The sequence below is a fragment of the Vipera berus genome (assembly GCF_964194415.1).
Source record: "Vipera berus genome assembly, chromosome: 1".
NCBI classification, from domain to species: domain Eukaryota; kingdom Metazoa; phylum Chordata; class Lepidosauria; order Squamata; family Viperidae; genus Vipera; species Vipera berus.
This window is the reverse complement of record NC_138202.1, coordinates 139,374,916-139,395,826: the sequence shown is the minus strand read 5'-3', so window position 1 is coordinate 139,395,826 and position 20,911 is coordinate 139,374,916. Positions and strand designations below refer to the sequence as shown.

Here is a 20,911-nt window from a genome sequence, read left to right as displayed (position 1 = left end):
GCTAAAGAAATAGTTTTTTCTAAACTAAACCTCATAGGCGACTTGCCCCAGCAAAGCCGCGAGGAGTTGTCCCTGCAGGTTTCTCTACGAAGTTTATTGGAAGTGATTTCCCATTTGCAAGATAATACTGCTAATTGTTTGAAATTGCTTCGGCATCTTAGAAAACCTATTCAGGGAAAAGAAACTACCGGTACCTACCTTTCTTTCTTTCTCTCTTTCTTCTCCCTCCCTCCCTCCTTTCTTTCTTCCTTCCTTCTCTTCCTTCCTTCCTTCTCTCTTTCTTCCTTCCTTCTCCCTTCCCTCCTTCCTTCTTTCTTTCTTTCTCTCTCTCTTCCTTGCTCCCTCCATCCTCCCTCCTTTCTTCCTTCCTTCCTTCTTTCTTTCTTCCTTCTTTCTCTCTCTCTCTCTCCTTTCTTTCTTTCTTTCTTTCTCTCTCTCTATCTCTCTCTTTCTTCCTCCTTCCTTCCTTCCTTCCTTCCTTCCTTCCTTCCTTCCTTCCTTCCTTCCTTCCTTCCTTCCTTCCTTCCTTCCTTCCTTCCTTCTCTCTATCTCCCCTCCTTCCTTCCTAGTATACCGGTACTATTTGGTTCAGAATATTTTTTTTCTTGTTTTCCTGCTCTAAAAACTGGGTGCGTCTTATGGTCAGGTGCGTCTTATGGTCCGAAAAATACGGTATTTTATAAGGCAACAAATCACAAACAGCTGAGGGTGTCTCAGAAGGTAAACTGCTATTTCATCCCTAAATGACATTCACATTGTCTTCAGAGAGTAATGGCCTAAACGTAAATATTACAGAAAGTTTCATTTGCAAAATAGTTTCAGACACAGGATCCTCAAATCTTGACTGAGACATGCAAGACTCAAACATCTTATACTTTTCCAAGAAACAGATGCCACGTCTGAATTTGATGACTAAGAGTTTATCTACTTTCTAGGCAATTATGCATTTCTGTACTGAATGATTGTTTCCCTAATCCTTCTTCATATCTAATATACTTCTGCTTATACTGGGACAGAGAATGTTGATGCTTTTGAGGGTGCACACACATAAATGTAATCCAATCCGGGAAATTTTGTTGTCTCTTGTGCAATCAGAGAAGTGCTATGCACACACAGAATATATTGGCCACCTCCCAATATTTGTTCAGGATGCCAGATTATTTATTTATTGGATTTATGTCTGTCCTTCTCACCTTCATGTTTCTCTGCACATCATGCGTAGTTAAAACAGAACAGTGCTGGATGGCGCCTATGAGGAGGGAGGGAGGGAGGTGGTGTGATGGATTACAGTGAAATGGTAGTTTCCCAGGCAGCACATCTCAAGGCGGGTGTCAAGCTACGAACCCTACTGCCTTTAGGACCGCAGTGTGCTTCTAACTGGCCAACGGAGGGGGGAGGAAGGGAAGAAATCTCTGAGTTTACCCAAAGCTGCTGAAGAACTGTGTTGGCGAAACTAAAGTCTGTTCTCATAATAATTATTAGAAGATGTATTGGACAACGTGACCTGTACTGTCAGAGAGGGGTGGGAGAAGTTTCGCTCTTTTAATTAACTGCTTCCTGCCGTTTCATTAGAGCTAGCTTCCCTTTGGCCCTACCGGTTTGATTTTGCTCAATAAAAGTCATCATTAGAAGTTTGCAATGGCTCTGATGTTTTACTTGGTTGGGCTTTTCAGCGGGGAATTGGCAGCAGCGAGGGGAGGGGGTGAGACAAGAATCAACACAGTGCGATGCTGGATAGGAAACAGAGAAAGAGATTTAAGATAGCCACTCTCTTGAATCTCCCAGGTTATAGCAGTGGCGTGGGAGTAGTAAAAGGTTAATCTGGCAAAAATTTATGTCTTTGGCGTGAGCAAACAAAGAACTCAATTTTGGCTGGATTGTTCTATGCCATTCTTGGGCTGGGCCTTACGCAAACATAAACCTTTGTCAGAGTCATTACCAATATTTGGCAAACTTTGTACTCATAGTATAATTCTCACAGTTAGATAACCCATTTAATAATTTTGGGAGGTTAATTCCCCAGAATTATTATATAGCTAGTTACAATGGAAATGAGAATGATCAGACGATCATATTAGAAAGATATCCAGAAAGCCTTCAAAGTTGACCCAATTCGAGACAAAATGGGAGAAGTCAGGCCGAGGTGGTGCAGCTGATGTGGAATCCATCGTGAGAGGGCATTTCCACTCAGCCAGATGGCTGGTGGCTCCAAGGATGACTGTAAAAGTGATGGATGGACTGCCTGCATGACGCATGCGGAGCCGTAGGCGTATGCCTCACTGATGCTGCAGACTGGACAAAGTAGCGGACAAAATGCAAAACTGTGGAATAATGCAAAGAGCAAGAATAGTCCCCCAAGTTCTGGAAGGTGTGACCTTGTGAAAACTGTGCTTTAGGATGCTATTTGCTTGGCATCCTAGAGCCAACCAAGTTATTTTCTACCCTTAATTTCAAACAGACTGATGTAGAACAATGAAATTTTCCCATTTCAGTGATTTAAACCAAAGAGAAAGTGAATACAAGGGCAATGCATTGATAAAAATGGTGATACTCCAGAAACCCATATATGCAGAACAAGAAAAGGCCCTGAACGGCCTTACTGTTATTATGTGCAATAAATTTCTGTTCATTATGCTACCAAATTGCCCTTCTCCATGGAGAAATGGTTTCTCAGACATCTCAGACATAGCTCTGACATTTGACAATCACTCTAAATTGTAATTGGGATCAGACTCTAAACTTTTAATGAGATTCTTATCTAATTCTAACAACTCAGAAATGTGTCACATTCATATATTCAACTAGCTGAAGAGGTATGCCCATTAGATTTTACTCATCAGAGCAAAATCTCAAGATAAATAATAAAAACCTTTTAAACTTTTTTTTAAATTTGATTAGAACGTGACTGAAGATCCAAGTGAGAAAACAGAAATGTTATGCAGAATAATCATCTGGGAAAACTAGGGGTTAACTATCTCACTTTCTGTCTTGACTGTTCTCTCTTCATATGGAACAAAAAGAGATTGGGCTTCTATACATTAAAAAGAGGCATAGCATCTTCTGATAACCTACCAGATTAGAGTTTCTTTCAAAGAATTAATTTGGAACTATTTCCCTTTCACAACCTCATTGGTAAAGATATAAGTTTCCCCTGTTCAGTCATGTCTTACTCTAGGGGGTTGGTGCTCATCTTCGTTTCTTAGTCGAGGAAGCCAGTGTTGTCCCAAGACATTTCTGTGGTTTAAGCCAAGGTGCACAGAATGCTGTTACCTTCCCACCAAAGTGGTACTATTTATCTACCTGCATTTGCATGCTTTTGAACTGCTAGGTGGGCAGGGGCTGGGACAAGTGATGGGAGCTTACCGCATCATGCGATTCTTGGGTTTCGAACTGCTGATCTTCTCAAGCCCATCAGTTTAACCATTAGGCCACCATGCCTCCACAACATCATTAAATGTTCTCAAAATGGATTGAGATATTTACAAACTGTCACATGATTCTATCTGAGTAATTCTGTATCAGCCACAATGGTCTTATTGACAATCCCAGGTTGCCCCATCTCTAGGACAGTTCATCAGTCATTTTGGAGAGCAGGAACCAATGACATCAGCCTGAACTCATCCTCTGCCTGTGAATTTGGCCTCCAAGTACATTTTTTCTCTCCACTTTCAAAGTAGTGCTTTTTTTTCTTCTTCTTTTATCTGCTATCTCCCTGGCCTTCTATATCTTCTTCTCTTTTAGACCAAGGCCTGCATATTGATTGGCTGCTTTGCAGAGGGAGGATTCCTCCCCTCCCCTCCCCCCCACACATACACTGCACGCACCTCTACAGGAATGACAGTAATTGGCAGTTCCTTTTCTGGAATGGAAAGTTGAGAGGAAACAGCAGCAGGGAACTGTCAAATGGGAGGATGAGTTAGCAAGCAATGTCTACTAAATACCATGCAAACTGATGCCAAAACATCTCAGTCCAGACAGCATTTTCTTAAAACTGCTTTGAGAGAAGGCTGCATGAACCTAGGAGAGAAGCAACTGAAGGATTCAGTGCAAATATATCTAATATCAGAGGGTTCCCTGCTTGGTTTTGCTGGTATCCCCATTTTTGGAACGGTAACTGTCCCATTCTCCTCTCCCCTCTCTATTTGAGGAAAGATTGTATATTAGTAGAGTAGTAGCCATTGAGAAGGGACGCGGTGGCTCAGTGGGTTAGGACGCTGAGCTTGTCGATCGGAAGGTCGGCAGTTTGGCGGGTCGAATCCCGAGTGCCGCATAACAGAGTAAGCGCCTGTTACTCGTCCCAGCTTCTGCCAACCTAGCAGTTCGAAAGCACGTAAAAATGCAAGTAGAAGAATAGGGACCACTACGGTGGGAAGGTAACAGCGCTCCGTGCGCCTCTGGCATCTAGTCATGCCGGCCACATGACCACGGAGACGTCCTCGGACAAGCGCTGGCTCTTCGGCTTTGAAACGGAGATGAGCACCAGCCCCTTAGAGTTGGAAACGACTAGCACGCATGTGTGGGGGAACCTTTACCTTTACCTTAGTAGCCATTGAAGACATTGGACATATTCTCTGTACTGAAAACTGGGCTCTGCAGGAAAGGCCGTTTAGTCAGACTCTTATTCAAAAGCTAAAAAATATTGGGACTCTTTGAGAGAAACTGTCTTACTTTCTGCAAGGAACGAACCCGCATATTACTAGTAAGACTGTACTCTTTGTTTCAAAGGCCATTTTGAAGAGGACAGAGTCTTTAGATCACTTTGGGATTAGCTGTAGGGGGTGACAATTTACAGGCATTCCTCGACTTACAATCACAATTGAACCCACAATTTTCATTGCTAAGCAAGGCAGTTGTTAAGCGGGTTTTGCCCCATTTCACCACCTTTCTTGCCACAGTCGTTAAGTGAATCACTGCAGTTCTTAAATTAGTAATATGGTTGTTAGGTGAATCTGGCTTCCCCATTGTCTTTGTTTGTCAGAGGGTCACAAAAGGTGTTCACATGAACCCGGGACCCTGCAACCGTCGTAAATACGAACCAGTTGCCAAGCATCTGATTTTTGGTCACATGACCATGGGGATGCCGCAATGGTCATAAGTGTGAACAATGACTATAAGTCACTTTTTTCAGTGCTGTCGTAACTTCAAATGGTCACGAAACAAATGGTTGCAAGTCGAGGACTGCCGGTACTTTGAATGCGTCCTACTGTTTTCCTCGATCTACTTGTATCTTTGTATTATTTTTATACTTTTGATATAGTCAGAAATGACTGATTCATTAAGATTTTATTCTATTTTCTCCATTCATGATCTTCTAATGCAGAATTGGTCTCTTTATTAAGCCTGGTCTCCATCATCAAACCAGCATACTTATTTATACAAAATTGCAATTTAACTTTCAAGAAATGATTGATCACTTCGGATCTTCCACGGTAGCTTAGTAATTATGTTACATGATCACAGAAACAATCAAATGGCAGGCAGGATGTAATGCTAAATTGAATGGGGTATGCCTGTCAACAGCACTGCTGCACTGGTGGCTTTTAGGCATTATGGAATTGTTTCTATGTCTTTCTTCTTCTCTGGATCTCAAATGAAGGGCCTAGATGACCAGTAGATACTTTTAGACAGTGTACAATATGGCAAAATGCACAATCCAATCCAATCCATAATTACACAGGAGCCTCAGTGATTACAATGATCATAGCTTAAAAATAATAGCATAATGAAGAGACACAGGCTATGGTATCCTTATGGAGTCTTCCTCTAGCATAGCTCCTTGACTTTTGTGAGGCACTCAGCCATTTATTCAACCAACCTTTTCTGAGAATTGAAATAAAATGATGGGAAAAGTTGAGAGGCAATTCAAAGGAAGAACATGGACTATGAAAAGCATACTTAAAAATAAAGAAAAGATTTAGACTAACCCATTTTCTGTCTAGTCATTTCAAGGTCATGTGTTCCACTTATAAGTGCACCTTTGTCCTCAGAAAGATTTGTGGTTCTACAATGTGGAGAAGGATCATTTTATTAAGCTATAGGAAATCTGCCAAATAGGCTTACACGTTAGTGTAATAAAATAAAAAGAAATATACTTTGAAACCCCACCTTTGTGTATTTTTTCCTGCAAGAACAACTATATACATTATTTTCTATTCTTCTGCTTCTGAAAGCTTGATTAATCTGTCCAATCAGTGCTATAATATTCTGCTAGTATGTAGCCTACTGTCCAGGCCTAAAATTCAAAAGAATTTGATAAACCAACCATTTTGTTAGATGGGACAATCTACTAAAGTTATGCAAAGCTTCACTTTTATGAAGGTTTGTGCAAAACACTCCCTTAAAGCTGCTGTATCTGTAAGTGAACTGAATCTGCTATACTGTTCCTTATTACTCAGATGCCTCATTCAGCACAGTAACCCAAAGAGGCTTCTATATATGTGCAGTATATATATCTGTCATCTCACTCAAGGAAAATGTTCCAGCTACTAGAACTGGTAGCTGATGCTGGTTCATGGCAACAATAAGCAACTTGAGAATTGTGTGCCCTCAACTGTGCAGAGCACAGCTGCTTCATAAAACTCTACAAGTTATTGACTACTAAAACTTTTATTTCAGCCAGAGAACTCTAAACTTTACTGAGATGTTTCATACAAGCTTAATCTCAGATGGTTGCAGAGAAAAGAGATAATGAAAATCACTGGGTTCTGTATTTTTTCTCAAGACCTCCCCCATGACGTTTCAGCTACGTAAGGAATGGACTTCAGCCCTGATAGGCTAGGAGAATATTGTTTTGAGAAGGTCAGTTGGGCTGATATTTATGGAAGAGAATAGAGGACATTAAAGTCATGCAACCTGACTTATTTGCCAGTCTCAGACACATCTCTATCATGGACAAAAAGTACCTGCAAAATTAAGCACTGCAAGTGACTCAACCAATCTGTTTAACGCTTGTCTCTTTAGTTTAGTGTTTTCTCTATATTTTTGCATATTAAATTCACTGTTATCCTACACCCTGGGTGAATAAAGCTGAGGAAAAAACAAACTGAGGACATGATGCAACATCTACAGATGCCAGTCTGTATAGCAATGGGAGTATTTACAAACGTTGTGTGTATAATTTAAAAGTTTCTCAGTCTATTTCTAAAAAAGGGAAGGGGGAAAGGGAAAGGGAAGGATTAAACCTTCTGCCAAAGGGCAGGCAGAGACTTCTATTCGCTCTGCTCTTTTCTACCTTAGACAAAGATGCTAGAATAATTTCAGCTTCAGTGTTAGCTGTTGTCAGGCTGATTTATGATGCCCCAAACAACTAAAAACAAAACAACATGGGATACTGTCTACTGGAGAGCTTAAGAAAGAAACTGATATGTTTAAAATTTTGCTCAAATTAATTGGACATGGCCAAGACGGAATTACAACAATTTTTACCTTTGAGCTTTGACAATCTCTAGTTCTGTAGAATTATACTGAATACTGTAAGTAAATTTCAACCACTGTGATAATTCCATAAGACTATATTAGCAGGTGTGGGTGTGCAGAGACAAGCATGTGCAATTGGCTGCTTCCATACAGTGTGAGGAGTCACCAATTACTGAATAAATCATAATTAAACATCTCACATACAGTTTAAAGTAATGGGTGAATCAATCAATGCATATGTCAACATGACAGTCTATATAGGTAGAGACGCAGAGAAAATGTACATCAGCTATAGAGCCAGGACTAACTGTATACAATTACTAAGTCCGTAAAGCATATGGAATGCTTCCACAAGGAACCTTGGAAGGATAATCAGAATACAGGTTATATTTTATTTAACAAATGGTCAGTGAACAACTGCATTTATGATAGTCAAGGAATGGACTTTCCCCGGCCACTGAAAATGGTCTCTCACACACAAAAGCACACACTCATAATCACATGGCCACATGTTGGGTGCTTGGCAACTGGTCATCTTTATGGCTGATCATGGCATTCCAAAATCATATGAATGTGATTCATAATGTTCCCCCCCCAATTTTGGGCAATTTTTGCTGATTTTCATAAAGCACTCATTCAAACGAATGGATTCATACTTAAAACCACCCACCATGTTTGCTTAAAGATCACAGATTTGCTTAATAACTGCCACGTTAGTTTTAAAAACAGCACAAAGAAAGCTTGTAAAACTTACAACCAGAATGCCAGTGTGGGTGAGAGTTGGGGAGTACCTGTATATTTTATTTATTTTATTTATTTTATTGGATTTGTATACCGGTCTATTCCCGTAGGACTCAGGGCGGTTTACAGGGCAGTATATGGCCTTAAGTGTTAAGATAGTCTTGAGACGACAACAGAAGAACTGCAGATAGCCAGAAATAAATTTGCTTTTAAGATGAACTCCTCATTGTTTTTATGCATAATCAATCCAATCAACATTTTTAACTGATTATTTTATTCTCCAAACTGCTTGCAATGGGAGCAGATCACCTGAGAGGGCAGACAACAGCTGCCAAGAAAAAGAGGGAAGAAAAAACAGAATCCAAGGAGCACAGGCTAAAAGACTTGGATATAATTAGCCTGCAGAACTGAAGACAGAAAAAATGTGATTGTAATCTTCAGATACGTAAAGGAAGGAGTGGTTTTCTTCTCTATCACTCTAGAGCATGCGGATAGAATCAGTGGGTTAAAGTTACAGGAAAGTAGATTAAGGCTAGATATTAAAAGGAATGTCTTCATGGTAAGAGCTGTCAACTAGTCATGAGGTGATAGGTTTCCCTTCAATGGAGAGCTTTAAGCAAAGATTGGATTGCTATCTGTGTCAGATCTGCCATCACATTGTTCAGCCCTGCTTTGCTTCAATGGCATCCTGCCATAAAAGGGGAGAGGGAGGAACGAATAAGGGGATATAGGGAGGAAGGATGACAGGATGACAGGAACCAGAGGTGCCAGCCTGGAACAGAGCCGGGCAGATCCAAGGTCCCAAGTGTGAGAACAGTATGTGAATGTCCACCAAAGAGGCACAAAACTTTAGGACTGTCACCAAAACACCTAGTCTGAACACCATTGGACATTTATAAAAGGACCAAGAGGGCAGGGTCCGGGAGAAGAGAAAAATACTGGGTTTATGCGGGAATATTTAGATCTGGATTTTTTATATTGTAACCACTTGGCTTCAGTAAGTTATACCTCTCACTATAAATGGAGTTGAGGGTCTTTCTTCCCCCCCCCCCCAAACATCTAAGCCAGGTCAGGCCAGACAATCTGTCTGAAATGTTTCAACAGTGAGCAAGGTGGTTAGATTAGATGATTTTTGAGATACCTTCCAATGGAACCATGCCATGATTCTATAAAATGGAAAACAAATAAATTAAACGTTCAGCAAGACATCCATAAAAAGCTGTCAACAAAAGCCTCTGGTACATCTCTCTGGTAAATAGACCACTACAAAGCCATTTCCAATGATTTGGCTGAAACTGGCAAATTTAATAGCCTTATTTAGTCGGTGATATCCTCAAAATGTTATGTTACAACTGAGGTAATATTTAAGTTCAGTTGGTATGGATAACCTTTTCTCATTCACAGGCACAGTCTTTTACCATTATATCAGGATGTTTTATCAAATGAATATGGACCGTAAGCAAAATTTCAAAAAGCCCTATTTTAAATCACAAGGCGTGGGATTTACTAATGTACTGCATTCAAAAACACACAAAAATGAATTCTTGTTGACAAAAAAATTTGGACATTTCATATTAGGATATAATTTGTTATTTTTCTAAGTAATACCAGGAAATGTCAGAAAAACAACTGAGAAAAACAACTGGGGTAACAAATTAACTAGAAACAAATTGGAATTACTTTCCTTTCCTTTCTCATCCTGACATTCACAATGAGTTCCTAGTGAACTTCTACATCAGATGCTAAAATTTAAGAGTAACAAATGCGAAGAGTTCAACAACTAACAATATACAATATTGGCTTTTCTTATTATGAAGAAAATCTCATACAAAGCATGAATCATAAAATAAATTATAACTCTTTCCAATTTTTTAAAATAAATTACAACTTTGTAATTAAAAAAAATAAGAAAAAACATCCCAGCATGTTTCCTGCATTATTATATCTAAATAAATTTGGGATTATGCTTTCAAAAAATGTGTAAGAATCAGGGTGCATTATATATTATTTTTGTAAACCAGATTTAAAAATGTATAAATGTCATTATGCTGAAATAGTTGGCCATTATAGGTCTTACAAAGAAACGAGCACACAAAAATTACTAGCTATAGACTTCCGGTGGCGGCGGAGCGCCGGAGACAGCCTTTTCGGGCTGCCCGCGGCTCAGCTGTGTAGATTTCACCCGAAACAGCGCCGATCAGCTGTTTGGGTGAATTTGAAGCCCCCTCCTCGGGAGAAGAGGAGGGGGTGAGGCCCCAGGTAGGGGTCGAGTTCTCCGGGGCCGCCTGAGTTTAAAGCTTGGGCGGCTGAAGGATCGAACTCCCCCGTAGCCTGGGTTGCTCCCAGCTGGTCAGCGTCTCTGCTCCGGATTTCTTGGAGCAGAGCCAGGCGTTTACGACCACCCCTGCCAGAAGGAAAGACCCTGGAATAAAAGGAGCAGGCAGAGCGGTACAAGAGGAAAAGGTGAAGAGGATCTTTATTTTTACTCTCGAGCTTAATGGACTTTTTAAACTTAAAGTGAAAGTGCGTCACAAGTGAAAGTAAAAGATGGCGGCTAAACCTCCCTCAAAAACTCTTCGGAGTGCTGGAACTTCTCCGGTGCAACAGACATCGTTGCAAACCTTGCTTCCTCCTGCTGCATTGACATCGAAGGATTTACAAGATGCCCTTGAAAAACATGCCCAGGTAATTTTAGTAACATTGGGTGATAAATTGGCAAAAATGGAGGAGAGAATAGAAGAGAGGATGGAAGAGAAATTTAGTGCGATGAGGGTAGACATTTTGTCTACAGTGGAAAGTGTGGCTGAATGTGTGCAAGGTTTGGAAGAAAAAGTGGAAGATTTGACTCAAAAAAATGCTGTACTAGAAGTAAAGGCATTGGGGAATGAAGACTTAAGAGACAAAATGGACAGAGAGTTAAGCCTTGTTCAGTTTCACCAGATGCAGTATGCTGTTAGAGTCAGAGGCTTAAAAGAAAATATTAAAGAAGATTTAAAGCAGCTGATTTCTGAAGCCCTGGAAGCAGTATTGGGTCAGCCAGCATCTGAAATAAAGGGATGTATGGATAAAGTTTTTCGTGTTAACTCATGGATTGCCAGACAGAGGAAGTTACCTAGAGATGTGGTGGTTTACTTTACAAAGAGAGAAATCAGAGATGAAGTTATTCAAGCTGCCTACGATACTAAAGTAGTGGTTGCTGACCAAGAAGTTTTGGTCTTAAAGGAAATCCCTCCAAAGATTTTAAGGGGAAGAAAGGACTTTGCATTTCTTGTGCAGGAACTTAAGCAACGTGATATAAGGTTCAGATGGGAGATTCCAGTTGGGCTGGTGGCGATGTATGAAGGTAAAAGATACCGCCTGGTTACTGTGGCACAGGCGCGTGATTTCTACAATAATGTTTTAAAAGCAACCCCACTATCACTTTTGGAAGCGGCAAAGGGATTTGGTGAAGAAAAACCTCATGAGGCTGAAGATGGTCAGACAGAGGAGGATGGTGCTGGAAGGGATCAAATTACAACTTTGTTGGCTGATGCTGGAGAGCTAAGGGTGACGCGTGCTGCTTTAAAAAGAGCAAAACAAATAAAAGAACAAGACCAGCAGAAATTTATGGAACTTTCAAAGCGTACTTACAGCGAGGCAGTGGGAGGAGCGCGGCCCAAAGAAGATAGGGCCATTGGAGAGGTGCTCCAGAAGCTTCGGGGCGACAAGAATGGCGACTAAATTCTTAACTTGGAATGTTAATGGACTAAATTCGCCTCAGAAGAGGAAGAAAGTTTTTAAATACTTAAAACAATTTAAGACTGATGTTATATGTTTGCAAGAAACGCATATTAGGGCTATGGACCAAAAGTTTTTACTGAATTCAAGATTGGGTACGCAATTTGTTGCCTCTGCAATGAATAAGAAAAACGGAGTGGTTGTTTATGTTAAAAGTGCTATAACAGCGGACTTAATTGAAGCAGACAAGCATGGAAGATACGTAATGATAGATTTGTTGTTAGAAGGTAAAAAAACGCTTTTAGTTGGACTGTATGCTCCTAATCAACAACAACAACAGGCTGACTTTTTTAGCTCACTTCATACAAAGCTTACTCAGTTGGATTACAAATCGTTTATTTTTATGGGGGATTGGAATGGCGTTTTGGACGTACAGATGGATAAGGCTGGTTTTTTTAAGCGTATTCCGTGCCATGCCAGACTGCCTAAGTCTTTTTTTGAAATGAAGGATGATTTGGAATTGCGAGACATTTGGCGTGACACACACCTGCATGAAAAGGATTATACTTTTTTTTCTGATAGACATCAATCTTTTTCTAGGATTGACTTCATTTTGCTGACTAATGACTTTTTTTCTAGGATTAAGAAGGTAAAGATCTGTGCAAGAGCTATTTCTGACCATAGTCCAGTATGGTTAGAGATCAATAAGGACAATAGAGATAGGCGCTCGTGGCGCGTAAATGAGAACTTGTTTAGAAATCAGAAAAATGTGGAAGAATGTAAACAACGGATGAAGGATTTTTTTGAAATTAATATGAATAAGGATACGTCTATGGACATGGTTTGGGATGCTAGCAAGGCATATATGAGAGGGGTGCTGATATATATGAATAATAAATATAGACGTACTTTGGAAGCTAGAAGGAAAGAATTGGAGAATGAAATTAAGGAAAAAGAGAAGGCCTTGATGTTGAATCCATTGGATGTGAAGACTAAGGAGGCTATCAAGCTATTAAGAGGACAATTTGATAAATTAATGGCTGATCAAGTGGCAACCAACTTGAGGTTTGCCAGGCATAATACTTTTTGCAATGCTAATAAGCCAGGTAGATGGCTAGCTTATAGACTAAGGAAAAAGCAGAGGGCTTCTAACATAGACAAAATTGAACATAAGGGGAAGGTAGTGTTTCAACAGGATCTTATTAAGGAAGCCTTTGTGGATTTTTATTCTAAATTATATGCTAAGGAGAAGATTAATGAAAAAGATATTGATGAGTATTTGGAGAATGCTAGCATCCCGGTTCTTACGCAAGTACAAAAAGAGGAGATTAATCAATTGATTACAGAAGAAGAAATATTTACAATAATTAAGGAGTTGAAGGTCAACAAAGCGCCAGGTACAGATGGTTTGACTGCGGCTTACTACAAAAATTTACAATTAGAGATGGTTAAACCGTTAAAGGAATTGTTCCAGACAATCCAGAGAGGGGGAAAGGTGCCTCCATCTTGGAGAACTGCTTTTATCTCTCTGATCCCGAAGGAAGACCAAGATGCTACTCAAGTAAAAAACTATAGACCGATATCACTATTAAATACAGACTACAAGATATTTGCTAAGGTGCTGGCTAATAGACTGATGAGGGTTCTGCAACGGGTGATTCATGGGGATCAAACTGGGTTTATTAGTGGTAGGCAAATGAAAAATAACGTGAGGCATATAGTTGATGTGTTGGAATTCTTGGAAAGGAACAACCAGATCCCTGCGGCGCTAATTTTTTTAGATGCTGAAAAAGCTTTTGATCAATTGAATTGGCAATTTTTGATGAAAGTTTTAGATAAAATGAATTTTGGGGATAAATTTTTGCAACCAATTAGGGCATTATATCAAAAACAAACAGCTCGAATAATAGTTAACAATAGTTTGTCAGAAGTATGTAATATTGAGAAGGGTACAAGGCAAGGGTGCCCGCTATCGCCTTTGTTATTTGTGTTAACATTGGAGATATTATTGGTAAAAATACGAAATTCGGAAAGAATTAAGGGTATACGGATTAGAGATCAGGATTATAGATTGAGAGCGTTTGCAGATGATCTGGTTGTTACAGTGACCCAGCCGGAGAGCTCTGTTGTGGACCTGATGGAGATAATAATGCAATATGGGAAGGTTTCTGGACTTAAAGTTAAATGTACAAAAAACTAAAATCTTGGCCAAAAACATGACAGCATCGCAAAAGGCCCTTCTAGAAGGGTTAACTGGATTTGAGATTGTCAAAAGGGTCAAATATTTGGGGGTGCTTTTGTCGCCCACTAATACAAAATTATATAAAAATAATTATGAAAAATTATGGGGAAAAATTCAAAAAGAAATGGAGAGTTGGGAAAAATTGCAATTGTCGTTACTGGGAAGAATTGCAGCAGTGAAAATGAATGTCCTGCCTAAATTTTTGTTTTTATTTCAAATGATACCGATTCTTAAGAAAGATTCTAATTTGGAGGAATGGCAGAGAGGTATCAATAGATTTGTTTGGGCAGGGAAAAGACCACGAGTCAAACTTAAGATTATGCAGGATACTCGTGAAAGAGGTGGTCTTAAAATGCCTAATCTTAAATTATATTATGAAGCTGCTGCGTTAGTAGGTATAAGTGATTGGATTAATTTGACACAAGACAGATTATTAAATCTTGAGGGCCACGACTTGTTGTTTGGTTGGCATGCATATTTGTTGTATGATAAGAAGGTAGATAATGTGTTTAGAGTGCATATTTTAAGACAGGCATTGCTGAGAGTTTGGAAGAAGTACAGACATAAGCTAGACTGCAAGATACCAATGTGGGCAATTCCAAAACACGCAATAGAAAATATACATGCTGGTTTTAAACATGATGTGACTACGTACAAGGAGATTCTAAACTTGGAAAGAAATGTCTGGTGTTTGAAACCATATAGTCTCTTGCGAGATGAGAAGATTGTTCAGAATTGGTTTCAATATACTCAGCTACGGGCCAGGTGGAAAGAAGATCAGAAAAATGGTTTTACAATGACTGATGAAAATCTGATAAAGCAAATCAGAAATCAGGGTCCAGCACATATTAAACGGATATATCTTGCATTGATAGAGATCGACTCAGAAACAGAACTTGTTAAGGATTGTATGATAAAATGGGCCCAAAATATTCAAGAAGTTATTACAATGGACATGTGGGAGAAGATTTGGGTGAGGAATGTAAAATTTACACAAGCTCAAAATCTAAGAGAGAACTTTTATAAAATGTTTTATAGATGGCATTTAGATCCTAAAAAGCTGGCAAGTATGTATCCGAATTATCAACCAAAATGTTGGAGGTGTGGTGATGAAGATGCAACATATTTTCATGTATGGTGGACTTGTAAAAGGTTAAGGCCTTTTGGATAAAAATTTGGTGGAATATGCAGAAGATTTTCAAGCAAAGGATAAAGTTTTGTCCGCAACTCTTCTTGTTGGGAATAATTACAGATGCTACGGTTGTGGACACTAAGTTGATGTTGAATTTAATCACGGCAGCAAGACTTTTAATTGGTCAGTATTGGAAGAAAGAGGAACTGCCGACTATAGAAGAATGGACTTTAAAGGTTTCCGACCTGGCAGAGATGGCAAAGATTTCGGCTTACTTGAAAGATCACTCGCAAGAACGTTATATTATGGAATGGAGAAAATGGGTTGAGTACATCCAGAACAAATATAGGGTTAAGAAGTTTCATGTAGCATTTGAATAAGTCTTCCTTCGTTTTTTTCTTTCTTTATTTCCTTTTTTTCCTTTCTTTTTTCTTTTCTATATATATTTAATATCATTAAGATTTGTATTATCCTGTATAAGCTAGAGAGTGATGGATTTTAGAGTTTATGGTTGTTAGTATATGGTTGCTTATGATTGGTTTTTTTTTATACCTTGTATTTAGCTCTGGGAAGTCGGGGGGGGGAGGGGGGGAGGGGTAGGGAGGGAGGGAGAGGGGAGGGGGAGGGGGGACTGTTAAAGATAAACTGTATGTTAAAACTTTTCAATAAAAAAAAATTACTAGCTATAGTAATCAAGTGCAATTTTCAAAGTTTTATTCAAATGTGTTATTAGAAGCTGGCAAGAGCAATGTGTTTTAATTTTCATGTAAACATGATACTCTGGTTGCAGAAGTATAGTTCACTATTTTTTTCAAGAAATTACCATCTCCACATTACTTGTGGCAAGTTTCATTTTACTTGTTTTGTGATTCTTCAGTTTCATGAAGAAAAACTTTAAGAATCTTTTTGAGTATTCTGTATCATACAGAATCTCCTTATGTATTTAATGCGAGGAAGTGAATAAAAACATTAAAGAGATTTGATTAAACCCACATGTAATAATAAAAAGCTTATAATAATCTATAATAATCTATAAAAGCTTGTAATAATGAAAAGAGAGCCAGTTTGCCTAAAAACCAGGAGGCTGTGACCCAACTACCTCACAGGGTTGTTGTTGTGGGAAAAGAGGAGTAGGAAGGAATATTGCTATTTTCACTGCTTTGAGTTTTATATTTTAAAAAAGGCAGTATAAAAATCTAAAAAAAAAGATTGTGAATAATGTTAAAAGTTGAATCCACATTTTCAAAGCAGGTTTTTAATAACAAGAACAACCACAAGTTTCTTCAACTTAATGCTTTCCAATTATGCTCAACTACAACTTCCAGAATTTACATTTACCACAGCTAATGGCCATACTGGCTAGAAATTCAGAAAGGTAAAAATAATCACATTTAGAAGTCCACAGGTTAGGGTAGCCTATCTTGGATGGTACATTTGCTGGCTACGAAACTGGCAATCTAGAGTTGCTATTATCATATAATTTAGGGTGCCTGACATTTGGGTTTCAGATTAAGATCTGATCTTACCAACACTGATAAGGGTGAAGAGCGCTGAAGGTGAAATGTCCATCTCTGATTTAAACCAATAAAAAAATAACTCTGAGTGATTTTTCCTGGTCATTTGCCACAAAAACAAGTCAGTGTAATGATAACACACAAGTGCAGTCTAAATTATCCCTCAATGGACATAGGATGACTCTAATATTTGTATGCTTTCCATTCAGGAATAGAATGGAATATGCATATACAGGTAATCCCCCAGATACGAGCGTTTATTTAGTGAGATTTCACAAAAACGAGGTTAATCTGAAAGGATACTTACGTTAGAAATTCAAAATTGCGACCAAAAACAGGCCTCTGTAGCCATGTGACTTGGATTCAGTCTCGGCTGCTACAGTGGCCATTTTAACTCTGTGACTTGCCTGGGCCAGTTCGTTCCTTATGAGAAGCTGGAAATTGATATATTTTTTTGTGCCTGGTCACAAGGCCAAGCAAGATCCGGTGATTTTTGCAGCTGGCACCAACTGTTTGTTTTTGTTTTCCTGGAGCTGCGTGGAAGATCTGCTTGCTGGGCTTGAGGACTACTGTAGAGAGCTGGAATTACTTCTGTAAGTATTTTAAAATATTCTTTTTTGCTACTCTATAGTACCGTACTGTATTGTTTGTAATCACTCTGGGAACTGCTCTGCTTTTTATTGTGTTTGTAAGTACAGTACTTTGCAAGACTGTTTGTTTGCATTTGCCTGAAACTTATAGCATGTGGCTGCTACTGCCTCCTCTCCCTAGCACAGACCCACCAGAGATTCTGCTGACCCCTTACTGGAAGGAAATCTCCACCCCATTTGGGATTTTGCCTGGAGAGGCTTGTTCTGATCAGAGGCAGTGTTTTTTTTTTAAGGATTTAAATTTAAATTGCCTCCAGAAGTTGTGGGTGTTTCCTCACTGGAGGCTTTTAAGAAGAGACTTGACAGACTTCATCAGAAATGCAGTACAGTATTGTACTCTCTTGTGAGAGCAGTGGGTTAGACCAGGGCTTTTCAACCTTTTCATCCATTGTACCACTTTTAAGATATGGCAACATCTGAGTACCACCAGTCGCCTAGCAAGGTGTCAAAAACTTGATGACCAAAAAAAAAAAAGAAAAGAAAAAAGTGAAGTACAGGTAGTCCTCAACTTACAACAGTTCGTTTAGTGACTGTTCGAAATTACAATGGCACTGAAAAAAGTGCCCCCCAAGCCACAGCTGAGGAAGACACCTGCCTGCCCAACCGGCAGCACTCTTTCTCCTGTCCGAGGTTTTCATTGTTGTGAGCATTTCTGTTGAGGATTGGCAGCGGGGGTGGGGTGGTTTTTGGTTTTTATTCCCCGTCTGCTGGGCGGTTGCAGCAGGTTTTGGTCACTTCACATGACCCTGGGACACTGTGACCATTATAAATATGAATCAGTTGCCAAGCATCTGAATGTAAATCACAAGACCCTGGGGATGCTGCAACATTCCAGCTGATTGGTGCTTATTCTGGGCTCAGCAGAGTGCCAGGATCAGTGCCGAGCCCTGATAGCCCTGCAGCTCCAGCCATCTGCCACCGGTTCAGCTCATTCCCCTCCCTCACTACCATTTTTCTAGGATGGTCCCGTACCACCTGCCAGGTGCCAGTGTACCACAGGTGGTACCCATACCACTGGTTGAAAAGCCCTGGGTTAGACTAGATGATCTCAAGGACCATTCCATCCCAAGCAGGCAGCAGGCTTTTTTTTTTTTTAAAAAAATCCCATTTGTTGCTAGGCAGCTCAAGCTTCTTCAGAGGGAGAGTGGAGAACTGTACTCCACCCCCATCTGCCTTTGCATGCCACCTGGAGACGCTTAAGCTAAAGCTACTTACTTTAGTGGCAACTGCAATCAGAGAGTTCTCCACTCTCCCTCTGAAGAAGCTTGAGCTGCCTAGCAACAAATGGTTTAAAAAAAAGCCTGCTGCCTGCTTGGGAGGCAATTTACAGTAATATATTTCCTGAAACCTGAAACAGCTGATTGGCAGCTGGAAACAGCCTGTAGCAGTGGCAAAGTCTCTCAGTTCAGGCAGCCATAGGAGGAAATAATAAGTCAAATCTTCATTCATTTAACAACCCATTTGATTCAATTGAGTTTGATTTTAAAATGTTGTAATATTGAATCTGATTCATTTGATGATTACAAGCCTAATGTGCAGGCTCTATTAGGTTTGTACCTCGGGGACTACCTGTATACTTTTAAAATCTATGCTCAACATTTTTTTTGCGGTCAACAAACTCTTTGCCCAGTTACATAATTACAGAGTTACCCATACCAGGTAAGCATCACAGCTACTATTCAATACAAAAGGGTGAAGAGAAACATGTGTGAGTAGCATATGAACTAAGTCTAGGAATTAAAGCCATCACTTGAAATATTTCTCACTCTTAAATGTGTTAACATATGATTGTGTTTAGTAGAAGACAGTAAACCTTGTGTCAACAATGAACAGGTCAAAATTGCAATCAGAGGAAGGAAAAAATGGCTTATACTATTTTCTTTGTGGACAGGATTTTTTTCTTTTTGACCACAAGGTGAGGGTTGAGCACGCTTTCCAAACAGGTATGAATAAAACCTCTTTTCAAATAGCAGGCACATAACTCTGGCAAACAATAAGGCTACCTCAACCAACTTTGAAAAGAAATTCTTTGTGCGGACTCCTATGAAGATCTCTTTGGAAGATTCTGCATAGTTCTATTTAGGATACTCTAAACTTAAAAAGCTCTTCCAAACACAGGCATATTTGTGTTAAAAACATAAAAAGAGTGTAATGAATTGAGACTGACCTTTTAAAAAGAAAATAATCATAAAAATGAAGATTACTGCTGATTTGGTTTCAATAGTCTTTAAAAAGCATTAAACATTTTAAATTGTATGAATGGAAATAATCTCCTATCTATATTAACTGCAAAGTTCCTTTATTACATTAAATTACAACATTAATTGAAAAATATTTTACTCCTAATTTTTCATTTGAATATTCCCATTTATATTGGCATCCTTTTATAATAGAATACACACTTTAAAATTAGCATGTAATTGTCAGACAGAAACATATTAGAATGAGTGAAATTGAATTAGTGGGGGAAATATCTTCAAAGAATAGAGTTTGTTTTTTTTTTAAAAAAACTAGGCTTCACAAATGGCTTTAAATATTATTCACAGTGTCTGATTTCACTGACCAGCCTTAGCTGTTTTAGGGTTGGAGGCAAGATATGCTATTATTAATGAATAATCTTTTACGGGATGGTAATTGTTTTGTGAATAAGAAAACCTTCCAAAAGTTTAGCTATTCTAGCATGCATCTGCAATAAAAGAGATGGTTAAAGGAAACTATACATGAGGGCTTTTCTTATGAGAGAGATTCTACTGTATCAATCACAGAATGATTTGGCTAAAGATGATCTATTCCAAATTGGTGTATTGGCTTTATGATACACCTCACCTGATTCTTTGGATCCAGTTTTGGACAAGGACGCCCTCCATTGTATGGTTTCTCCTTAAGCCACCTGGACCGAATTTTCACTCCTGTCCCACACGATGAACTACAAGGAGACCAGTCAGACCAGTCACTTAATTTGCAGTCAAATGGACAAGGTACAGTGCAAGGTTGTTCAATATAACCTAAAATTAGAAAAAAAAATATGAAAGAAGGAACAGTTAGAAATTGGGGAACAGAGAAATTATTGCATTGTTGAAGCTGCATCCAGAGTCTATGTTCTTGGAGAAAGAAAGCCAGTTGAATTTCTTAATGCATGGGTTGAACAGTGCACTACAAACTTGGAGACAACTGGAACACAATATCTGGAAAGGTATGTGATAATCTATCATTTTCAACCCCAAGTGATTTCATTCTAGGAACAGCTACCGTACATACCGTACCTGGCTTTAACTGGTTCAGTATGTTGCATAAATATTGCCGTAAATAATTACATGAAGCTTAAAGCAAAGACACAATCCTCTTTGCTTGACAAAAGAAAGTAGCTGAGCCGCTATTAATAGGGCAGTAGTTACTATAAATATATGCCACCTTCATGCATTACAACCTTCTAAATATGTGCTAACTGGCTCTCTAATGGAAATATATTCATTTTAACACCTAACAGTTTCACAAATGC

At 39.1% G+C, this 20,911-nt stretch overlaps 1 protein-coding gene across 1 annotated transcript in view; it reads right to left on the bottom strand.

Moving 5' to 3' along the window:
* Positions 1–20,911, bottom strand: part of THSD7B (thrombospondin type 1 domain containing 7B) — a gene marked incomplete at its 5' end in the record, with an annotated part of 477,345 nt that overhangs the window by 126,071 nt on the left and 330,363 nt on the right. Inside the window, one exon of the mRNA XM_081346642.1 lies at positions 20,239–20,417. Coding sequence (XP_081202768.1) covers positions 20,239–20,417 — 179 coding nt within the window. The remainder of the gene's footprint in view (positions 1–20,238; positions 20,418–20,911) is intronic.